Raw genomic sequence first — 20,900 nt, forward strand, 5'->3', positions numbered from 1 at the left:
GTCACCTGTCCCGGCTCTTGCTCTCATGACTGAGGAGTGGGGTCCCAGGGCAGGGTGCAGGGAGGCGACTCTCTGGCTTCTCAGAGGGTCTTCTTCTCACTGGGGGTTATGTCAGGCGTTGTCTCTGGACTAGAAAGCAAAGCTCTTCTCTGACCTTCCATGGGTCTGTGTTCTTTCCTTGTCTCCGCCCTGCCGGCTCTGGCACATGTATTCGTTGCTGGGTTCAGGGGGGAGGTGAAGCGTGTGCCATGATGGCACGAAGGCTCTTGGAGCAGAGCTGTGGGCATCCCTGACTTCTCCCCTTCCTGCCAAGAGGATGGTCTGAACAGGCTCCAGAACGGCTGCTGTCTGCGAAGGCACTCAAGGATCCTTGCCGTGTACTTGACTGTTGTTCCTGGCAGCCGGCGGCCCGACGTGTTGATACAGGTGGTGTGTGCGTTGGGCAGGGAGGGGACCAGAAATTGATTTGCAACCTGAAAAGAGCAAACGCCAATTGTGGCCTGCCCCCCGCCCCTCCTTCAGTGTGTGTGCAAATATTTGCAGGCCTGTTGAGCAGCTCACCCTCGCACTGACCTAAAATTTCACTGCCAAGTGAACCGGCCCCAGCCCGGTGCGGGGAATGGGTGGCCAGGCTGGGCTGCTGGCTGTGGCCGTGTGGGGTGTCTGTACTCCTTCTGGTGGAGAACGGATGTGTGTCCTCCTCCTCGCGCCTGGACACTTGGCATGGGGGCTGGGCGGCTGTGGCTTCCCGGGACTGTGGTATGGGTCCGGCTTCCTGTCTCAGGCTCATGGTTTCCGTAGCCCCCGGGCACTTGGCAGAGCTTCCCAAACTGATGGGGCCTGAGATTCTGCATTTCTAACAAGCTCCCAGGTGCTGGGGACGCTGCTGACCTCCTGGCCTCCCGCACTGGGAGCAGAGAGGCCCCCAGGAAAGTACCAGGGCATTCTGAGCTCCTCAGGGCTGGGAAAGAAAGTGCTCTAAGCCCCTCCTCTGGAGACAGGGTGGGTCTGAGGCTACCCTGGAGTCCTGATTTGCCATTCCGGTGAGCCCCGAGGGATTAGCAGCTGGCCCCGCACTTGGGTGAGACCATCTCCCCCTCCAGGGGGGAGTCCCGGAGGCAGCGCAGATGTTGTGTGAAAATCTGCCACCCTCCTCGTGGAAGGTCGCCCTCTCGCGCCCTCCCGCCCCCCTGCTCTGCCTGCCGACTTCAGCAGATCAGCTTTCAGCAATGGGGGCTCCGGGAGGGCTTTGGATGAAAGAAAAGGCCCGTCCTTAAGAAGCAGAGCGGGAATCTGAGCATGCCTGTCGCCTGCTGCCTGCCCAAGAATGCAGGTATTTGGGCAAGAGGAGGGGGAGGGAACTGGGACAAGCCAGGCCCAGTGGCGAGCGGAATGAGGAGTGTGCTTTCTGAAGAAAGGGAACCCTTCCACAGGAGCAGAGGTGAGGAAGGGAGGCCGTGCCTGACCCTCAGGGTTGACCTTGACATTTGGGGGTCAGCGACTCCTGAGCTTGGGGACTTTGGTAGTTCATTCTGGCTGGCCAAGTTTGCAAGTTGGTGCTCCTTCTGAGGTGCTGGATGGCTTAAGACAGACCACAGGCCTCTCTCTCTCGCTTCTTCTTCCACCCCGACACTTGCATGTCTTCCCAGAGGGCGCAGAGGGGAGCCCAGGGCAGGTGGGGGGTGGGGGGCGGCCCAGGACAGGGTTCTCGGGCTCTGGCCTGGGGTGGCTGGGAAGAGGCCTGCTGGTCCCTTTCTCCTCCGCGGGCGCCCTGCCCCCTCTGTCTGCTGGGAATTCCTCAGTGTCCTGCCCTCGTCCTGGGAGTCCACGGGGAGATGTATTTATGTCCCTCTGGCCCCCAGGCAGCCCCAAACAGGGAGTCTTCAGAGCCAGATTCTCCGATTTCCAGCTTCCTTTCCATCTGATGTGGCCTTAAACCATTTGCGAGCCTCTACCGCACAAGGTCAGCCACACATTGGCCCCTGCTTGAAAAGTCTTGAAGTCTTTGTAGTCCTGCGGTGGGGTTAGCCGTCCCAGAGTGACTCAGGCTCCCAAACGTCAGGGACAGTGGCTTCCTTACAGTTCGCGATAAACTCCACCTCCGCTCCCTGGGGTGGCGGGCAGTGTGAGCGTTGAAGCCTGCCACTGTCCTGTGCCAGCTAAGCCAGCTTCTTGCACATCTGCCTCCACTGTCTCTGTGGAGACGGCCGCAGCCGGTGGCCGTGCTCCGGGGGCCAAGCACCGGCCTAAGCCGCGGCAGCCCGGCCCACAGACAGCGTCGTCCCACCTCCCCGTCGGAGAAGCCTCCCTTTGAGTTGCCTTTCCAGGGGTGGTGATGGGGCGGCACTGGTTTGTGTCTCCTTTGTTACCGCAGACCCCTTAGGAGGGGAAGGGTTCATGCCCGAGGACCAGGCCCCTTCCGATGCGTGGCCCTGAATGTCTGTCAGTGACGTCAGCACACCGTGGCACACAGGTTCGGGGGTGGGCAAGGTGAGTCCACTCATGCCAAATCATACATTGTGGGATGGGCAGGCTGTGCCTCCGACCACTTAAGTCAGAATCTTCGCGGACAGACCCCGGCATCAGTGCGGTTTTTGAAAAGCACCCCAGGGAGACCAGCGTGTGGCCAGGGGTGAGAGTCCCTGCCTTCGGTAACAAGTAAGAACGCTGCTCCCGCTCGGACCCCCAGTGGCCCTCAGGAGACTGAATGAGACAGTGAGGGACCTAAGTTCACGCAGTCGCGGAAGGATCGCTGGATCTGGGGGACAGTGTCCAACAGCCAGGTGGTGGTCATCGGGCCTGAAGGGCCAAGTAATCAGAAAGAATCCCGAAGAAATAAAGCCCCTCCAGGTGCTGGCTGGAAGTTTCCAGTTGGAGCTTAAGGAGGAAGATGGGGAGAAGGCCTTTGGAAAAGCTTGACCCAGTTTACCTGGGAGAGTTGGAGATCCAAGGCAGGAGGATGGCTGGCAGGCCAGGGAGGGGGAAGGAAGGAAGGTTACAGGAGCTCCACGGCAGAGGGCTTGACCTTCTCGAAGCTGCTGGCACCGCATGCGGTTGGCTGATACTGCATTCAGCACAGTAAACACAGAGGGGAAAATGACTGCTTTTTGCCTCAACACAAATTTTATTACACCAGGTTTCATTATAAAAATGTTACAGTTTGGGGTGTGTGTTTATTACATAAACAAAGTAGTTACTCTGATCCTCACCATCTTTCAAACCAGAGTCTCAAAGGGAATTTTATTTACTAGATTTAAAGCCATGGAACAATCGTTTCATACGATTGCCTTATAAGCATAGGAATAACTCAGGGAAACATAAAACTCTCTGCTTTCTTTTCTCCTCAGCCCCTGCAGAATCTTCCCAACTTGGAGACAGGCATAGCCTTGCACCAAAAACATTTGATCTTATAGCTGATAGACTGGTGGTCTTCAGGAAACATGGAGCACGGGACTGGAGCTTCAGGCTTCTGTTGCCGTCAGTCTGCGGTGCCCTGGGGCCTTGGGCAGCTTTGAGAGCCGTTTACGCTGATCCGGCGAAGTTCCCAGGGCCCAGACCCTTAAGCCAGTCCACAGTCAGAGGCCAGGCACTCAGCATCTACTGCCACTGTGTACGCCCAGACCTCTGGGCATTTGTAATTCCCAGAAGCAATACTTTCTTCTTCTTCTTTTTTTTAAAGTAGGCTCCATGCCCAACATGGGGCTTGAACTCATGACTCTGAGATTAAGAGTCATGTGCTCTACCGACTGAGCCAGCCAGGCGTCCCCAGAAGCAAAACTTTCGTATCAGTGTGACTATCAGCTCAGGGCTCTTAATTCATTCCTGGGAACTCTGCATTCAGAGGGAACAAGGTGTGGGCTGCCACCATCTTACCGCAGAATCTGTTTTGTCCATTTTTTGTGTTTATTATCTTTCAGTAATCAGATTATGTGTTCATTTACTTGAGATTTTAAACTTCTTTTCTATTTCTTAAGTTGCATGCTGAGCTTAAAAGACAGGTCTGAAAACCAAGAGCTATAACTTTACCTCAGGAATACAGCTTTGGTAATTTCCATTGTTTTTACTGTGCGGGCTTCTCGGTAGGAGTTTTATCCTGGAGACAGCTAGGTTTTGGAGAGGCAGCAGGGTATGGGGAAAATGGGCTTTGGTGTCTGCCAGGCCTGGGTTTGAATCCTTACTCTGCCGTTTGTCAGTCACGTGATTGCAACTTCCCTATTTCTAAAGTAGAGATGGTGATGTCTGCCTTTCTTCTTCCCTAAGTGAGGATGAAATGAAAGAATGCAGGCAGGGGACTTAGCATGTGCACTTAGTAGCTACTCAGTCCATAGTAGCTATGAATAAGCATCATATTTAAAATAATATGCCTTTGGCACAGGCAAAACTTTGTGGCTGGGAAGCTGTTCTCCATTTGCATGTCTTGGGCAGAAGGCCAGGACAGTGGGTGTCCTTTCTGGATCAACCCTCTCATCCTGATGTCCTCCAGAGGCACTAGCAGATGGGACAGGAAAATACCAACAGTGTACCTAGGGGAGGGCATGCAGCCAAGTGTTACACGAGCAGGTTGAGACGAGCCAGAAAAAAAACTCGGCACAACACAAAAATTCACAGTTGAAAAATTCCTCTGAAGTCTCTTAGTCCTTGTCTCTTGTGGAGTGTTCCTCAGTAGAATATTTGAACTGTTCTGTCCCAGACCTGGCCTCTTTCCCAGCTACCCAACTGGGTTACTTCCCACTCCGCAGAGCCTGGACTACTGGTCTTGTCCTTGAAGGAGGCAGCCTCTAGGGAGCTGAGCTTGACCAAGCGGCATCTCTGACGAGTACTGGGCTCAGTTGCAGGCGTCTGCCCCTGGGGACTTGCAAATCAGGAGGATAGTGCTCTGTGAGTACCAGAAAGGCTGGGCTGAGTACCTCGGGGCCCATCTGCAGGAAGGAGGGAGCAACTCTCCCTCCTGGGGTGGTATGGCCAGCCAAGTGAGGTTGATGGAGGCCACTTTGGACTGACCGTGTTAGGGTAAAGAAGTTACGGTGTATCAAGTTTGGGGTGGATTTTTGTTTGTGGAGTTTTTTCCTTTGGTCTTATTTTGTTCTATTTTTTAGAACACGATAGAATGAGCTCACTCTGCTGATCTTTAAAACTAAAGAAAAAAAGAAAAAAAAAAGAAGAAAGTATCTGGTCTCTAAAACCAAGGGAAACATCTTTGATAGAGTCAATATTTTGCATAAAAATAAAGATGATTTGCTTTGGATTGATTCTTACCTTCTCTAAGTCAAGCGGTGGGGAGCCAAAGAGAGTAAGATCCGGAAGGGCTAAGGCTGCCCAAAGCTATAAACCACTATAGTCTGCTGCCCACACTCTCTCTATCTACGCAACCCCTCTGTACGTCAACTTGGACGGAAATTACTTGTCTGTGTCCTAGGCAGAGTTTTCTAGTCTTCTCTGAATTCCATCCGTGCTTCTGAATGTTCTGTTGGGTGGCATGGCTCCCTTCCCCCTGGGTCCCTCTTTTGGGTCAGCAGGAGTACTGAGAAACTCCACTCGCCTGGAGGGTGCTGGCCTTGTGTGTGGTTGTAACTCCTTGACGTTGAGTGTGGGACAACCACTGGTTTCCCAAAATGGCAAAAAGGAGAGGCAGGAGGGAATTCATGTCAGCTATATCCTCTCACCACTGAAACACAGAACTGGTTCTTCAGCATCCAGAGGCCAAATGTCAATAAGGGGGAAGATGCCAGTGTTTCCCCAGCTTTGAAGAATGAAGGCCTCTTAGGAATGTTATCTCTGCCCCTTTCTTGCGCCCACCCCACGATGGAGCAAAGAGGAAGTTTTGATCTATTCTTCGAGAGAGTAGTTAATCACTCTTCTCTCACTGCCTTGTCTTTGTGTTATGCTTGCCATGGATGGCGTTTGGCCATTAACAACTAGGTTCCCTCTTCCATCTAAGTTTTTATCCCCGGAAACCTTCACCAGCAAGTTAGAGCTGGATGATTAATTTTGAAATAAGGATGTGCTTGAGAACAGGCCAGGGGCACACATCAACAGCCACCGAGCCCGTGGCTTAAATGGACGATAAATTACTCATCCCAACTGATGCAGCCCTCTAGCTCCTGCTCTGAAAGCCGGGGTAATGAAGGGAGTCACAGGTTTCTAGTACGTTCCACACCTACCTTGGAAAGCAAGCAAAATGGCCACCTGGGAGAATTAAGATAATTGTATGTTGAGTGCTTTTCCTTGCACAGAAGTTGATTTGTAGCTTCTCTTGATTAGCCTTTCATTTTCCTCTCTCTGCTCCTCTTTTCTTGGCATTTAGTTGCTGCTTTTAAAAAAATTTTTTCGCACGAAACACATCATGGGTAAGAAGAGATTTTATTTTGAAGAACAATGATCACATTAACAAGGTGACAGCAGATAAGCTAAAAGTCACTCCATTTTCTGCCGGGGAAAAATGTTCTTTGCCGCCAAATCGCATTCTGCTTCTCTTCGTCTCCTCGCCTTTTATAGGAGGGTGGCAGCCCAGCCACTGAGCGACTCAGAAGGAATAGCCGGGAGATAAGATACATCCTTGATCCCTATAAGAAGGGACGCTTTTGAATTCTGTGACCAAAAAAATGACTTCCTGTTCCCCAACATTCTTGTGCATGGAGCGCTCTCTAGGACAGTGCCATTTCTCTGCCCTTGGTCCAGAGTATCAAGTAGAAAATAACTATGAAATCTGAAACGTGGGAAAGCCCCCAAATCCAATTCATTGCAATTTAACAGAAGTTAGGCCCAGATCAGATTCTAGGGGTACAGAATCTCCCTGCATCCTGCCATGTATTGGGGTCAAAACTGAGGACTTTCCCTACCTTTAAGGTATTGGCGCTACATCCAGAGACCCAATGTAATGTGCGTGACTACATCTCCAGCTCTAGAAAAAAGGGAAGGAGGGAGGGAAGGAAATGAAACCAAACAGAGTTCCAAACGGTCAAAGAAAAACTGAACGGGGGATGGGGGAGGTGAAGAGGGACAGGAAGGAAGCTTCCTGGAAGAGGTGAGATCTGAGCCAGGCTTTGATGGAGACGGAGGAATTTGGTAGCCAGAAGCATTCTGGGGTTTTACCTTTCTAAGCTGCACTTCGTTCTGCAAAATCTCCTAGGCCTGTTGTGAAGGCTGAATGGTGTACTAAAACTACAGTGGGGGGCGGGGGGGTGCTTGACCCAGGTTAGGCCCTGAGTCAGCGTGTACCACCACCCTTGTCTTCATTGCCATTGTCATCATTAAGAGGCGGTGTCGGAGGCGTGTGAGCGAAGCCTCCAGGGGCCTTCAGAGGCAAGGGATGCCTTCCGTCACCGGGAGTAAAACCCTGTTCCCTCTGCTCGTAGCCCATTTTTTCCGAGGCTGGTTCTCATCTCTCATGTGTTGACATATTTTGGTTAATATCCGTTCACCTCCAGCAAAATGAAAGCAGACTCAACCAAGTATCACAAGATGCTTTTAACCCTCCTCCGTGTCTCAGTGTAACGTCTCACGCACTGGCTGATAATTTCAGTGGTGGGTGGCTGTTTGAGTGAAGGTGTAAATACAAAACCACTAGCTTATGCTACCATCTCTCTTGGGTCCCTGTTTCCAACAACTTATTTTAGCAGCTTCAAGAAATAGTCACTCGGGGTATTTTTTTTTTTTCCTTCGCATCTGTTTATCCTCCAGTGGTTTCCTGCAGGTCACAAAGGAAAGGTGTTTCCGGAAAGAAGCAATGGAACTTACTTCTTCTAAAGTGTGACAGTTAACATGTAAGGCCAAGTTGTTTTGTGTCATAAATGATTAGTATTATGTGTTTGAGAGGAGCTTGTCCACGGACAGTTGGGGCTGAGATTTTAGGCCCGGCGGTTGGGGAAGACCAGGATGCTAATATGAAAAGTCATTTAATGACCCCTTATTATGTGCTCAGCAGGACTATGCTAATGGCTCTGTCATAGCTGATCCCCAGTGCGACCCTCTGAGGCAGGCACAGCTCTGTGTTTGTATCATAGATGAGGAAGATGAGGCTTAGAGTAGTGACACAACTTGCCCAGGCTTATAGCTCAGGTTTATCAGGGGCCGGATGTGGACCCGGGTCTGTCTGACACCAGGCTGTTTCCTTCCAGGTGATTCTGCCTGCAGTGGTTTGAAAATGATGACCCCAGACGCAATGCAGGGGGGTGCTCGGAGGCCGGTGTACAGGTTAAATGTTAAAAGACGGGCTGCGGCCTCTGCTCAGATCAGCCAAAGCAGAAGGGAACTTAGTTTTGATTTGAGGGAGCAAAAACCGATCAGTGGAGATACCCCCCCAAAATATAAGCTCAAAAGAGGTGTCAGATGAGGGACAGAACCAATAGTGTCCTAGGTCTTGAGAAGGTGGAGTGGGGGGTGGGAGGTAAGGCCTTTTCCTTTCTCTTTCAGGTTGCAATAACGACTCTAGAACTTTCTGCTAATTAACTTGACTGCCTGTCACTGTTATATTTATTACTCAGCATTGTTTGTCAATGATCTGTTGTTCAAATATTCATTTCCTAGGAGAGGGTCGTAAATGTCTCCTGCGGTCAGGAGGTGATGGAGTGGCCAGAGCCAGAGGGCGTGGCAGGTCACGAGGTGACAGTGCAGATTTGCCCACCTCGTTGCTTGCCCGTCCGGGCAGTTCAGCGGGCAGGGATGATGTTTCCCAGCGCGAGGGAAGGACGGTTTGTCCTCTCATTTCTGAATCTCCGCATCCTGCTGTGGAAGGCGCTTGCAAGGGTTATGCGTGATGTCACTCAGAGTTCCTGAGCAAAGTAACAGGAGCAGGTAACGATCACAGCTCTTATTGGAGTTAGAGAATCCTATTTCTAAACGCCTCCCTTCTACACTAGGCCGTCTGCTTTCCTGGGTTTTCCAAGGCCACTTGGTCTGGGTAGCCACCAAGCTGCACAGGGCCAACAGCGCCACCTCTTGGCTAGAACAGAGACGTCCTGGACTCCTCAGCCTTTCTTATGCTTTGAAATGATAATGCCTGCGTCTCTGAAATTCCCTGTGCCAGTCAGGTGGGTGTTCCAGTCTCATCAGATTGCTTGCATTTCCTCATCACACCAGGCCCTCTTACACAATTTGAGGCCTGTGTACACTGTCCTCTCTCTAGAACGCTTTATGTCGTGTGTCTTCTGGCCCACTCCTGGTTGGACTGGAAGCCTGGACTTAAGCATCACCTTCCTTGGGCAGCCTTTCCTGCCATCACCCAAGGTGATTCAGACTCCTCCCTTTGCGTAGCCCCCAGGCTGTGCACGCCCATGTATCAGCGGTACCTCCAAGGGCAGAGGATGAACTAGTACCCCTGAGGGGGATCTGAGCCAAATGGTGGAGAAGGAGGGCGTGGTACAGTTAGTTATGGCCCAAAACAGCCTTCTGTAGACCTCAAGATTTCTTTACAGTTGTGTGCGTCAGCCTAAACATTCCTATAAAATTAGCACAGTTCTCTACATTATTTAATATAAAATAATCTACCCTCAGTGAGTAAAACTAGTGGTCCAGAAAGCTCCCCCAATATCTGCCCTGTGGCTCCCTGAACTGCCAGGCACAACACAGCATGGGTCCGGAGGATGTGTGAGCTGCTCTGAAAACCACGTATGTGGTGTAGTATCTTTTTAGTTGGCCGTTGTATGAGCTCCTTCAGAGTAGGGACGAGGCCTTTCAACTCTGCTACCATATTGCCTAGAGGATTTTTGGTACTCAAAAAATACTATTTTTGGAATGAGTGACTCTTTGTAGTGGTACTGGTCTTAGAGAACCAGTGTCATTAATCCTCAGAAATAGATACTCCAGTTGTAGACCCCAAGGTCTCTGTCAGCTGACTGCTCTTTCTCTAGTTAGTCTTACATTTCATTGGGCACCAGCATTTAAGATGAATTTTTAAAACCGTCTTCTTGAGTTATGTTAACATTAATTCACTATCATGATACCAGTATTGTTTCCTACTCTCATTTGCTGCAAAAGCGTATCTCCCCCACAATATTATGGAGGAAATAAGTCTTAAAGGACAAACTTGGAAGGAACTCTGAATGTCATTTGTAACAGCTTTTCCATGGGAATATGTGTCCCGAATTTAGAAGAAAAACTTAGGAATGATTCTAGGACAGTCCAGGGCTGAGGACGGACTGTATTCGCGCATCAGATCCCCACATCTGGCAGCTTCAGTATTGTGGCTCAGAGCCCACAGTCAGAGGGAGGGGGAGGGAAGTCTAAAAGCCAGAGGCACAAAGCGACATCCCAGAATCACTGGAGTGGCTGGGATGACCGCAGCAGCGGCAGGCATCAGGCCACCTTGGATGTGTCATAACCTTCCCAGGAAGCCAGAAAAAAATCATTCTTACAAATCCTCCTGACATCTGCATCTCTATGATCCTAAAACTGCCCCCTCTCTGAGACAAATGAACACCTGAACTATCTGTTGTCTCTCCATTTAAAAAATCTTAAGCAAATATTTATGAGGGGAACCTTCTTACACCGTTGGTGGGAAAACAAACTGGCAAGGCACCCTGGAAAACAGGATGGCAGTTCCCTCAAAAAGTTCAAAATAGAACTGCCCTATGCCCCAGTAATTGCAGTACTAGGTATTTACCCAAAGGTTACAAAAGTACAGATTTGAAGCGGCACATGCACCCCGATGTTTATAGCAGCATTATCGACAAGAGCCAAACTATGGAGAGAGCCCAGATGCCCATCGATAGATGAATGGATAAAGATGTCATGTATCTATACAATGGAATATCACTCAACCATCAAAAGAATGAAATCTTGCCATTTGCAGCACCATGGATGGAACTAGAGTATATTACGCTAAGTGAAATAAATCAGGCAGAGAAAAGACAAATACTGTATGATTTCACTCACCTGTGGAATTTAAGAAACAAAACGGATAAACATGGCCTGGAGAAAGAGAGACAAACCAAGAAACCGACTTAACTCTAGAGAACGAACTGCTGGTCACCGGAGGGGAGGTGGGTGGATGTTGGGGGAGGCAGGTGATGGGGAGGAAGGAGAGCGCTTGGGGTAAGCACTGGTGACGCGTGGAAGTGTGGGATTACTGTATTATCCACCTGAAACCAGTATCGCCCTGTAGATTAACTAGCTGGAACTTAAGTACAAACTTGGGGGACCAAAAGAAATATTTATGAGTAAAGGAGCTCCTATGTGCAAAGCAACTTTCTACACATGACCTATTTATTATGAAATTATTCTTCGGAAAACTCCCACTGCTTCCTCTTCCTTCTTTTAGAAATTAATTACTCGAAACCCAAACCCTTCAAGAACAGGCTAAACCAGGCCTCCGTTCTCCTCTACATCACACTCCAAGTGGTAAAACATGGTCGGAGGGCTTCTGATGTGAAGGGTCGAGGTCTCTACCTGGCTTCTGTAGTGCAGTGCCTGCATGGGCGAGAGGGGTGGGGGGCACTGATTCTCCCCACTTGGTCGCTTTTCTTTCTGTTCCCTTTCACCCCACCCTTAAGTGAAGAAATCTTCCCTCCTGATCAGGCATGTAATATTATTTTTTAGATCTGCTCTGATCTAGAAGTTTCTGATTCTACCTGGAGGGCAACTTAGGGAAGTCCCAGCCTAGAGCCTGAAACCAGCGTCTTGACCACATTCTCAGATTGGCAAAAACTGTTGGAAAGCGAGTTCAGAGCCTGAACTGGGAGAAACTACAAACACTGGTGTAGAGAGGGTTTTTTTTTTTTAAACTCATACAGTCTTCCAGTAAAACATCCCCCTTTCTGAAACATAATGAGTACGTGCTTAACCACAAATGTAGAAAAACTGTTTAGGGTACAGACCAGCATATTTTCTCAGGACTACAAAGAAGGTTTCTTTCTCTCTCCTTCTCCTTTATATGTTCCTTATAAAACCTTGCCAGAGTCAACTAAAATGGGCCCCCTTTCATTACATACATTTTTCCCAAGAAGTAAAATGAACTAAATTCGTTCACTCAGCAGCAGTGTAAATACCAAATGAAAAAAACCATAGACGTATAGATGTAAATACTGCCCCTGTAATTATTTTTTGTGTTTGTATAACTAGAGGGCACTGAGAGAGGAAAGAAATTATTCAAAGTTCAAAGGTTCCCAGATTTACTAAGAAAATAAGAAAAAAAAAAAAAAAGCCCAAGCAGATACATGCACAAAGAGCTGAACAATGAACTAATCGTTACTCACCAGCCTTTTCTTCCAAAGAAACAGCTTTTGTTGAAACTGGTGAGAATTCCAAATGCTGAACATTTTTTGCCTATTAAATAAAGTTAGTAATTAATGTGGTGATTAAGGAGAGTGCAGGAGTTGATTTCATTCTGTTGAAACTGCAACGTACAGCCAAGGTTGAAGACCATTCTTTCTTTCCTCCTCAGATAGTTCAATTTGGCCCTAATTTAGTTTGTAATTATTCCTTCCTTCCTTTTGAGGGTTTCCATCCATCTCTAAGTTTCCCCAAGTGTGTAGGAAGAGCTGTAGCTACAGCTGTAGCTTGTGGACGCCCTATCTTCTTTGGACAGCATGGCCGCTGTTGTTGACTATCATGTAACTGATGCCACATGCTAACATCATGGTAGTTCTTCTGCCACAGCATTACTCTTCCATCTCCTGGAGGGGTTCTGGGGTTCTGCGTTGGCATTTATAGTCCTGGCGCACATCATCTACCCTTCTTTGCCTTCCGTCTACTGATTGTCTCTTGAGGGTGGCTCTGGACCACTGACCTTGGTGATTCTTTTCCCAAAACCACATGATTGACTCCACACCAGCCCGACAAGTCCAGGACTGGAGAAGGGACGGTGGGCTTCTGGCACCGAAGGCCGTCTGTAGGAAGCCTCCCTGAACTGGCACTTTCATGGGGCGTAACTGAGATGACGTGAACACGACTCTGAGCTATGACAGTCTTTGGAGCCATCAAAAAGGACTTATTTTGTTTTTACTTACATTCACTTGAGTTTATGGAATTTGTGTTCAAACCAACATTTCTCAACCAGTACTATTTGTTTATACAGGTGGCTAGAAATTTAAGTAACTTCCTTAGTTCACCTTTTCTGTGGAACAAATCACCCCGATATTTACTGGCTTAAAAATAAGTAGGAGAGTCTCTGGGCTGGCTCAGTTGAACTCCGCAGGGCTTGCTTTTTGTCTGTCATTCGTCTGGGGCTGGATGGCCTAGGGTGGCCTCATTCACATGTCTGGTAGTTAGCAAGCGGTGGGCCACGGTCAGGGGAGCAGCTGGGCCACGTGTACCCCATCACCCAACAGGCTGGCCTAGGCTTCTTGGCAGAGTGGCAGTAAGCATGGGTAGGCACCAAGATCAGCAAATGTAGAAGTTGCAAGGCTTTTTGAGACCCAGGCTCAGGACACGGACAGTGTCACTTCTAGCACATTCAGTGGGCCAAACCAAGCCATAAGGCCTGCTCAGATTCCAGGTAGAGAAACAGACTCCACCTCTTGATGGGAAGAGCTAATAAGTACCGTGGCTGTTTTTGAAATCTACCATAAGAACCACACCTCCTTATTTGCACCTTTTGTAAATATATAAATTAAAAGATCTGGAGTTCTTCCACTAATAAGCTGACTCTCACTTGCATTCAAGTAGACTCTGTAAGTGGGAAACAAAGAGGAGGTAATTGTCCCTGGCCAGGACGGTGAGCAGCCCATGTACATACTATCTATCAACCTACCGTGTGGTCATGCAGAAAAAGGTTGCAAACAGCTGTCCACAAGATAATGTGATGAGGCAGAGAGAGCGTGAACCTCCAAATCAGACAGACACCTGAGTTCAAACTCCCATCTCCCCAACTTGTTAACAGGATGGCCTTGGGCACATAACTTAACCTCTCTACGCATCGATGTCCTCAACCATAAAACAGAAACAATACTGGCTGTTGCGAGGATTAGATGAGGTGATTGTGTAAAGCCTGGCACGTGGTCAACAGCCACGTCCTGTTAGTTTCTGTCCCTGTCTCCTTAATTTTTTGAAATTCATGTGCAGTGGCCATAGTCACTCTCTTCAACACAGAATCAAAGCTGCCCGATCGCTTTTCCTGCCAGATACTGGCTTTTCTTTTTCCACGTACAGCGTATCTTTGAAAGATGACTTAAATACAGTCTTTTGCAACCTGGGATCTTGGCAGTGTTTGGAAAAACATAAGCTTACAGTTAACAATCCCAAGATGATTCTTAGTTTGGGGGCTGCAAATTATTCACATCTTCAAGTTGTGCAAAAAAAAAAAAAAAACAAAAAAGATGTTTTTTTTTTCTTTATAGTCTGGATATATTGTGGAATTTTGGAAACTCACCACCAGAAAAGAAAGCGTTGAAATAATACAAGTTGGGCAGCAATGGATGGGAATAATGTTCTCTCAGAAAGGACACATGTACAGTGGAGAAGGTTTTCAAACTTACCTCAGAGCTCTAAGTAGTGAAGTTGTTCTTTGGCGGGTAGAGGGGGCCAGATTGGGCAAAACCTCTGCTTCTCCTCTGATGCATTCCATGGGGCTCCATTTTGGCTAAATCATCATAATTCCCACCAAGACAGCACAGAATGATAATGGTTTTATTTATTATTTTATATGCATTGCCAGTATATGCAAAGCTTTATAGCTTGCCATAAATCGAGAGGGATTATCACAGCTGTTACTTATTTTAACAGGTCACAATACAGTAGTTTATGCCAGATGGTTTGGAGAATTTTGAGAGAGAAATTTTATACAGGCAGCCACATAGATACTAGCTTGGGTGGTTGCACCCTGAAATTAATTTACATTTGTTATGATATAAAATATATATGAATAAACACATAGCTCCTTATGAGCGAGTGAGCCATTTTATAGCCCTGATTTCTTCTGGAAGTTGTGGGGTCTCCTGTGAGCAGTGGTGGGGCAACAGCAGGGGTTGTGCTGCAAGGGTGAGACGGGAAGGGTGGGTCACCACGCCCAACGCCATGGAGGAGATGTCCAGCCTGCTTCAGGGAAGTGAACTTTGGTGGCAAACCTGGGTTTCCAAGATTGGAGCTGAAAAGAATAAGGCAGGGAAGGCCCCCCCCAACCCCAGAAACATGAGGAGAGTATGTGCATGATAGAACATAGAGCTGAAATTGGGATCTCCAAGGTCATAAACAAGGTCACTCTGGGGCAAAACGCTTACCCAGCCTGCACAGACCACAGAACACATGATGGCCCTTGCAGATGCTGAAGTTTATGTGTCGAGTGATCAGTCCTGGATGATCAACAGAAATGGGAAGAAAAACTAGGTACTGATGATCAGCAGTCATTCCCGAAGGTATCTTTGGTTCCAGGTTTCACAGAACGATAGACTTCCAGAATGGCAGACCTAGAGAAAACCTGATAGATCATCTCTACCGTCTTTGTTTCACAGAGGAAGAAACAGACCAAGAGGATCATTTAAACATGGTCATCTTGGTTCTTGATAAAAAAAAAAAAAAAGAAAAAAGTAAAATCAGACTGTGAAGGTATTTGGACTCTGTCGGCTTTCTCCACGGTGTCTCATTGATCTGGCCCACCAACTCCTCTCCTGGGCCTGGCCTCGCTCTGGGAGAGGACCACATCCCCACCTACCAGAATAATCCGAAGACCAGGTCCAACGCACAGCTTGGTTTTCTGGGTAAATCTCTCCATGTCATAAAGGGAATACTGCCTCTGGAACAGGAATAAAATTATTTAGGCTTTTCAAGTCAATTCTTCTAGCTCCTATAAGCTAGGAGCCAACTAATATCTGTTGGTGTCCACAGAATAATTAGACAGAAAAGGTGAGTTTTAAACAGACTTGGAGCATTTAATGGGCTTAATCTGTGTGCAGAAAAATCAGAAAGTGACAGTATTTCGAAAGCTGAATAGCCCTTGAGTGTCAAGAGATAGAACCAGAACCTTTATTATGGATTCCCCCAAGATGACTGGTGGAAAAATGGAAAGTGTACAGGCTAGATCATACTGAAATGCCCCACTGATTCCGGAGATGCTGAGCTTTTAGCAACCTCCCCTCTCTGGCACACAGCACTAAGCCTGAAAGTAAGGGAGCTTCCCCAGGCTGCAGATATTGTCAGCAAGCCCGTGTACTTTATGAAAAACGTTGCTAACGTTCTCGCTCAGTCCATTAGTAACTCTTGTTTAATGAACAGATGTTACCCAGCCATGGTGCCTCTTCTCTTCAGCTCACTGTGTATTCAAACCGTGGGGAAGGAGCTAGAAGGAGGGTGAGAGAGAGGAATGACAGTGGAGAGTGAAGTATCAAGGAAACATTAAATTGTGTTTTCGTCTCATCTGATTACAAAGATAGGAAAGTGAATTGTTCGAGGTGGGCTAAATTCTGGTGATAAAATCCCCAACATTTCAGAGGCTCATTTCTCATACTCTAGGCCAACGCAGGCCAGCATTCGGTCATTTGGGCACTAAGGCTCCTCTGTCTTGGGCTTGCAGCCCCCCACACAGAGCATCTGTGTCTAGCCCGCAGGGGAGGGAAGGGAGCATGTGTAGGACAGGTAGGAGTTTCTACGGGCCAGGCTGGGGCGCACACACCCCTTTGCCCCCATTCCGTTGGCTGCCACTCAGTTCTGTGGCCACACTAACTGCGGGGGAAGCTGGCTGGAGGAGAAAGATAGCTTGGCAAACAGCTAACTAGTCCTTGTCTTCCAGGAAAGTGTAAAAAATGCTCTAAAATAATAAGGGGCTTCAAGAAACTCCTCATGGTTGGATAAACGTTAGTTCCGTGCAAAATCGCCTATGGAGACTTCCACATTTCCTGGCAGTGCGAGGTCAAGGGCGAGTTTATGCCCTGAGGCACAGTACAGATCATAGGCTGACCAACTACGGCCCACGGACCCAAACTCACCTGCTGCCCGTTATTGCGGATAAAGTTTTATTGGAACACAGCCACATCCGTTCGTTTATGCCTGGCCTGTGGCTGCTTTTGAGCTACACACATCAGCAGTGTGAACTGGTTGCAGCAGAGCTCGCGTGGCCCACAAAGCCTAAATTAATTACTGCCTGGCCCTTTACAACAGAACAGGTTTGCCGATCCCTGCTCTAGGTCCTCACTGTCCTAAGACGGACACATGTGCAACTGTTTCTTCTTGAGACCCGGTATCCTTGTAAAAAAAGTAGGATACCCACTTGGACTGGGCTGTAAACTCTGCCCTTAGAATGTCTGCTCCAACAGGGCCCAGACTCTGCTCTCTCCCCGCCAGCACTGAGCACAGTACCTGGCATCTAAGAGAGGTTCAGTAAGTGCTTCTGTTTGAACTGTCAGCCATAGGAAGCATCGGGTACCCTAACCACAGTACAGGGGAACGGGAGTCCAGCAAAACTATAGTGTGAGCATGGCGACGAAGACCTCCAGCAGTTAGGAAGGAACTGCCTTTGTAGGGCTTTTATTATACGCCAGGCACTGTCGTGGTGCTTTGTAACTATTCTTTTATTTACTCTTCCTAATAAGCCTATAAATTAGGCATTCCTGTTTGCATTTTACAAATGAGGAAACCAAGGTTCAGAGAAGTCAAATTATTTTCCCAAGGCCACACTGCTAAGAGGTGAAGGGGCTAGGATTTAAGCACAGGTCTTCCTGGGACAAAAGCTCAGGGTTTTGTTTTGGCTTTTCCTCTACACCATGGGAATCTTGAAAACTTTATTCAAATCAGGCAATCTAGTTCTATCATTTATTTTCGTCATCACTGCTCATAATAGCCTCAGTCTTGTAAAGATCCCTGTGAAGGAGAAGACATGGCCATTTCCATTGCTTTCGGGTGTCCTGCCAAGGCTCTCCCTTGACAGAGCAGCCCCGAAAACCCGGAATAGCACAGTTCAACTCTTGAGATCTAGGATTCGTGACTTGGCCACCAGCTCCCCACCATCTTGCCAGGGAGGGCTGTAGGAGGCGGCCCTTTTGCTCACCTAAACATCAGTTCTCATTCCAAGGCCTGAGTAGTCTGTGTGACACAGCGGGGCTGCCCGTGTCCCTAGTAGAGTAGGTCTGGGAGGTTGTTCACACACACACACACACACACACACACACACACACACCCCATCCCCACCCCCACTTCCCTTCTCTTTTCTGAAGCTTTGACTGGCCTTCCCGTCAGTGTCCAATCCGTCAGGCCTTCCCGAAGTCTAAAGGGCCCAGGTCAGTCCTTGGCCGACAGAACCGTTTCCGTGGACCTCTCGGGGACATTTGGCATTCTCAATCATGCTGCCTTCTCGAAACCTTTTTGTCCCCTGGTTTCTGAGACAGGGCCCTCTCTCTCTCCCTCCTGGTCTCCTGTTTCTCTGACTCACCTCGTTCTTTCTCTCTGATGGCCTCCTTTCCTTTGCCTACCCTGCCCTTAAAGTTTGGGATTCAAGGCTCACTTCTCACCCTCACTGGGGGAGTGGCCACAGCACTTCCACCACCCATCCTTCCTATGCTAGCCTCTCTCTCTCTCTCTCTCTCTCTGTCTCTCAGGGGCACTCCAGCCAGATTTCCTATCCTTCCCGGTGGCTGGCAACCCTCCCAGGAGGTTAGTGTGAGTGGGGTCAGAGGAGGGCGGCCAACCCAGACTAACTTGGGTTCGATGTGATATTTCATGTGACCACAATCATAATTCATGGTGATGCCAATTAGGAAATGCTCTACCAGTGCACATGCAAACCCTGTGATTTCTTATGACCTTGGCAAGTTAGTGTTTCACCACAATTTGTGAATTATGGAGGAGTCACGGGCCTCGTGGACTCCGTACTGCCCACGCATGTAAATCTGCCCCTGGGGCAGAAACCTATTTGCAAAGAGATGACCCGATAGAGAATAGTCCAGTTTTCCTGAAATGGGTTTCCAAGGCATCAAGACAGATTACCGAAACCTGTGTCCCACAAGGCATCTTGGGATCATTTCATTCACTGGTTTTTCCTTGTTATATATTAGGGTATATCCCAGGAGTGTCGCAGTGGCCCTAAATGGCTTTTTGTCTTCTGCATGCCGTTGTTACATATACAGCCTACCAGCCTAAGGCACAGGCACACACTGCCAGGGTTTTTAACCCTGGTTCAGCCCCACGGCTGGCTCAGTAAATCACCCTTCCCCGGAGAGGAGTTCATCACCGTGAAGGCATTGTCTTTGCAGTGTTTTTAAGCCTGGGCAGAGTGAGTTGTATCTAGGATGCGAGGTTTCAGCCACCAGAGATGAATAGGGGGAAGGGACGCGATGTGACTATTTGGGGGCTGCTCTAGTCCTGTCACACGCGGGCACCTGCTCCACACCAGTCTCTGTCTTCCCTCTTGTCGGGGCTGGAGGAGTTGGCACCATCGGCGTGTCTGATTCTTCGGCTGTTGGTCAGAGGCTGGGGACAAGGGAGGTGAGAAGGGAGCCACGGGGGTGCGGTGCTGAGCAGCCGCGGTCGGTCCAGCCTGTTGGTGATGTGCCGAGCCCACTGCCACTCCGGGCATGGCTAACACGCAGCACCAGCCGTCGCGCTACCGGAGGAGCAAACGCATAGGTACCAGAAATCCGGATCCAGGATCCTCCGCAACCCCCGGCTTGTCTGAGCGCGCAGGGCCCGCTTTGTGGCCGGCTCCCGCGCACCGCGGAGTTTGGGGCTGGGGGCCGAGTCCTGCGGCTCACTGCGGCTGGCGGCAGGGGACGGATTATTTTTAGCAGGTTCCCTTTAGCCCAGCGGAGCCGGGAGATGTTGGCGGAGCCGGGCGGTTGTCTGCAGAGCGTTGGTGCAACCGTGCCTGCTGCCCGGGAGGTTTGGCTGCCGCAGTCCCCTCCATTCACTGGGCTGTAAATCGAAGCTGTCTCCACCGGCAAGGCGCTCGATCTCAGCGTGGCCCTGGGGCTGCGTCCCGCCCAGGTCTCCCGGCACCTGATTTCCCAGTGGTCAATTAGGTGTCTCAGCCTGCAGCACTGAAGCAGTGGAGGGGCCAATGCCCCGGCTTTGATGGAGCACGCCGTGCGCAGAGACCTCCCCAGTCGACTTCCTCATCAGAAGGCAGCATCCATTCATAATTCTCTCTCTGCCTGTGGACCGAGTTAGGCTGGAGCTGGGCATGGACTCCTGCGATCTCCCTTTTTGCATCTGAAGGCGAAACTAAGATAAAAGGCAAAAGGAAGAAGGAATGCGGTCCTAACGCAACAAGGCGCTGGCAAGCCCCCCGAGAGGCCTCTCCTTCGCGGGGAGAGGGAGAAGAGGCATATCCTGAGCCCAGCGCCCCAGCCAGCTGCTGCTTCGCTGCGGAGCCGGCACGCATGCCTACCTCACCTGACGGCCGCATTCCTGGGGAGCCGGCGCGGGGCCCGGCGGCGCGCCCAGGGCGCACGGGCGGTAGGATTTCTGCACCCGGAGAACGATGCGCGGGCGGGCTGCCCAGGGCCGAGCCCGAGCCCGAGCCCGAGCGGGCGCCCGGGGAAGCTAGCCTCGGCGCGGCGCCCCACCGCAACCCCCCGGGATGCTCCGCGACTCGCAGCCCAGGCCACTCGGGTGTGTGTGAGATGGGACCCGCCGGGGAGGGGGGTGGTGATGGGGAAGGGGTATGGGCAGGTGACATCATTTTAAACTAATTTTTCACAGCTCTGGGTGGTGGGTGAACTTGGGGGACGGAGGAAGCAAGAGCCGCAGCCCTACCGCGCGCCAGCCTAAGAGGAAATCCCCCCCGCCCGTCGCTGCCCCCAGGTCTGAGAGTCAGGTCCCCTTGGCAGAGCACAGTGAGGGTGAGCAGGCGATCAAGGTGGACCACGCATAGCTCTGAGGGGCGAGGGGAACAGCTCCGTCTTTCAGGGGTCTTTTTATTTTAAGCATATTGCAGTTGCAGCTTTGAAGTTTGCCGCCTCCACCTCACCCCTCATCCCGGGTTCTGGGGCGGGGCGGCACTTTTCCACGCTGCTACCCAGGCCCTTACCAGCTGAGCGGAG

At 49.8% G+C, this 20,900-nt stretch overlaps 1 protein-coding gene across 5 annotated transcripts in view; it reads left to right on the forward strand.

The window, feature by feature from the left end:
- Nucleotides 1–20,900, forward strand: part of NHS (NHS actin remodeling regulator) — a 335,151-nt gene that overhangs the window by 227,654 nt on the left and 86,597 nt on the right. Inside the window, exon 1 of one of the 5 annotated variants that reach the window (XM_032331761.1) lies at nucleotides 725–1,333. The exons of 2 other annotated variants lie outside the window; for them this stretch is intronic. In XM_032331761.1, the coding sequence (XP_032187652.1) occupies nucleotides 1,300–1,333 (34 nt within the window). In that variant the 5' untranslated portion in view covers nucleotides 725–1,299. 2 more of the 5 variants (XM_032331760.1, XM_032331759.1) reach the window with 2 other exon arrangements.

The sequence above is a fragment of the Mustela erminea genome, chromosome X (genome assembly GCF_009829155.1).
Source record: "Mustela erminea isolate mMusErm1 chromosome X, mMusErm1.Pri, whole genome shotgun sequence".
Taxonomy (NCBI): domain Eukaryota; kingdom Metazoa; phylum Chordata; class Mammalia; order Carnivora; family Mustelidae; genus Mustela; species Mustela erminea.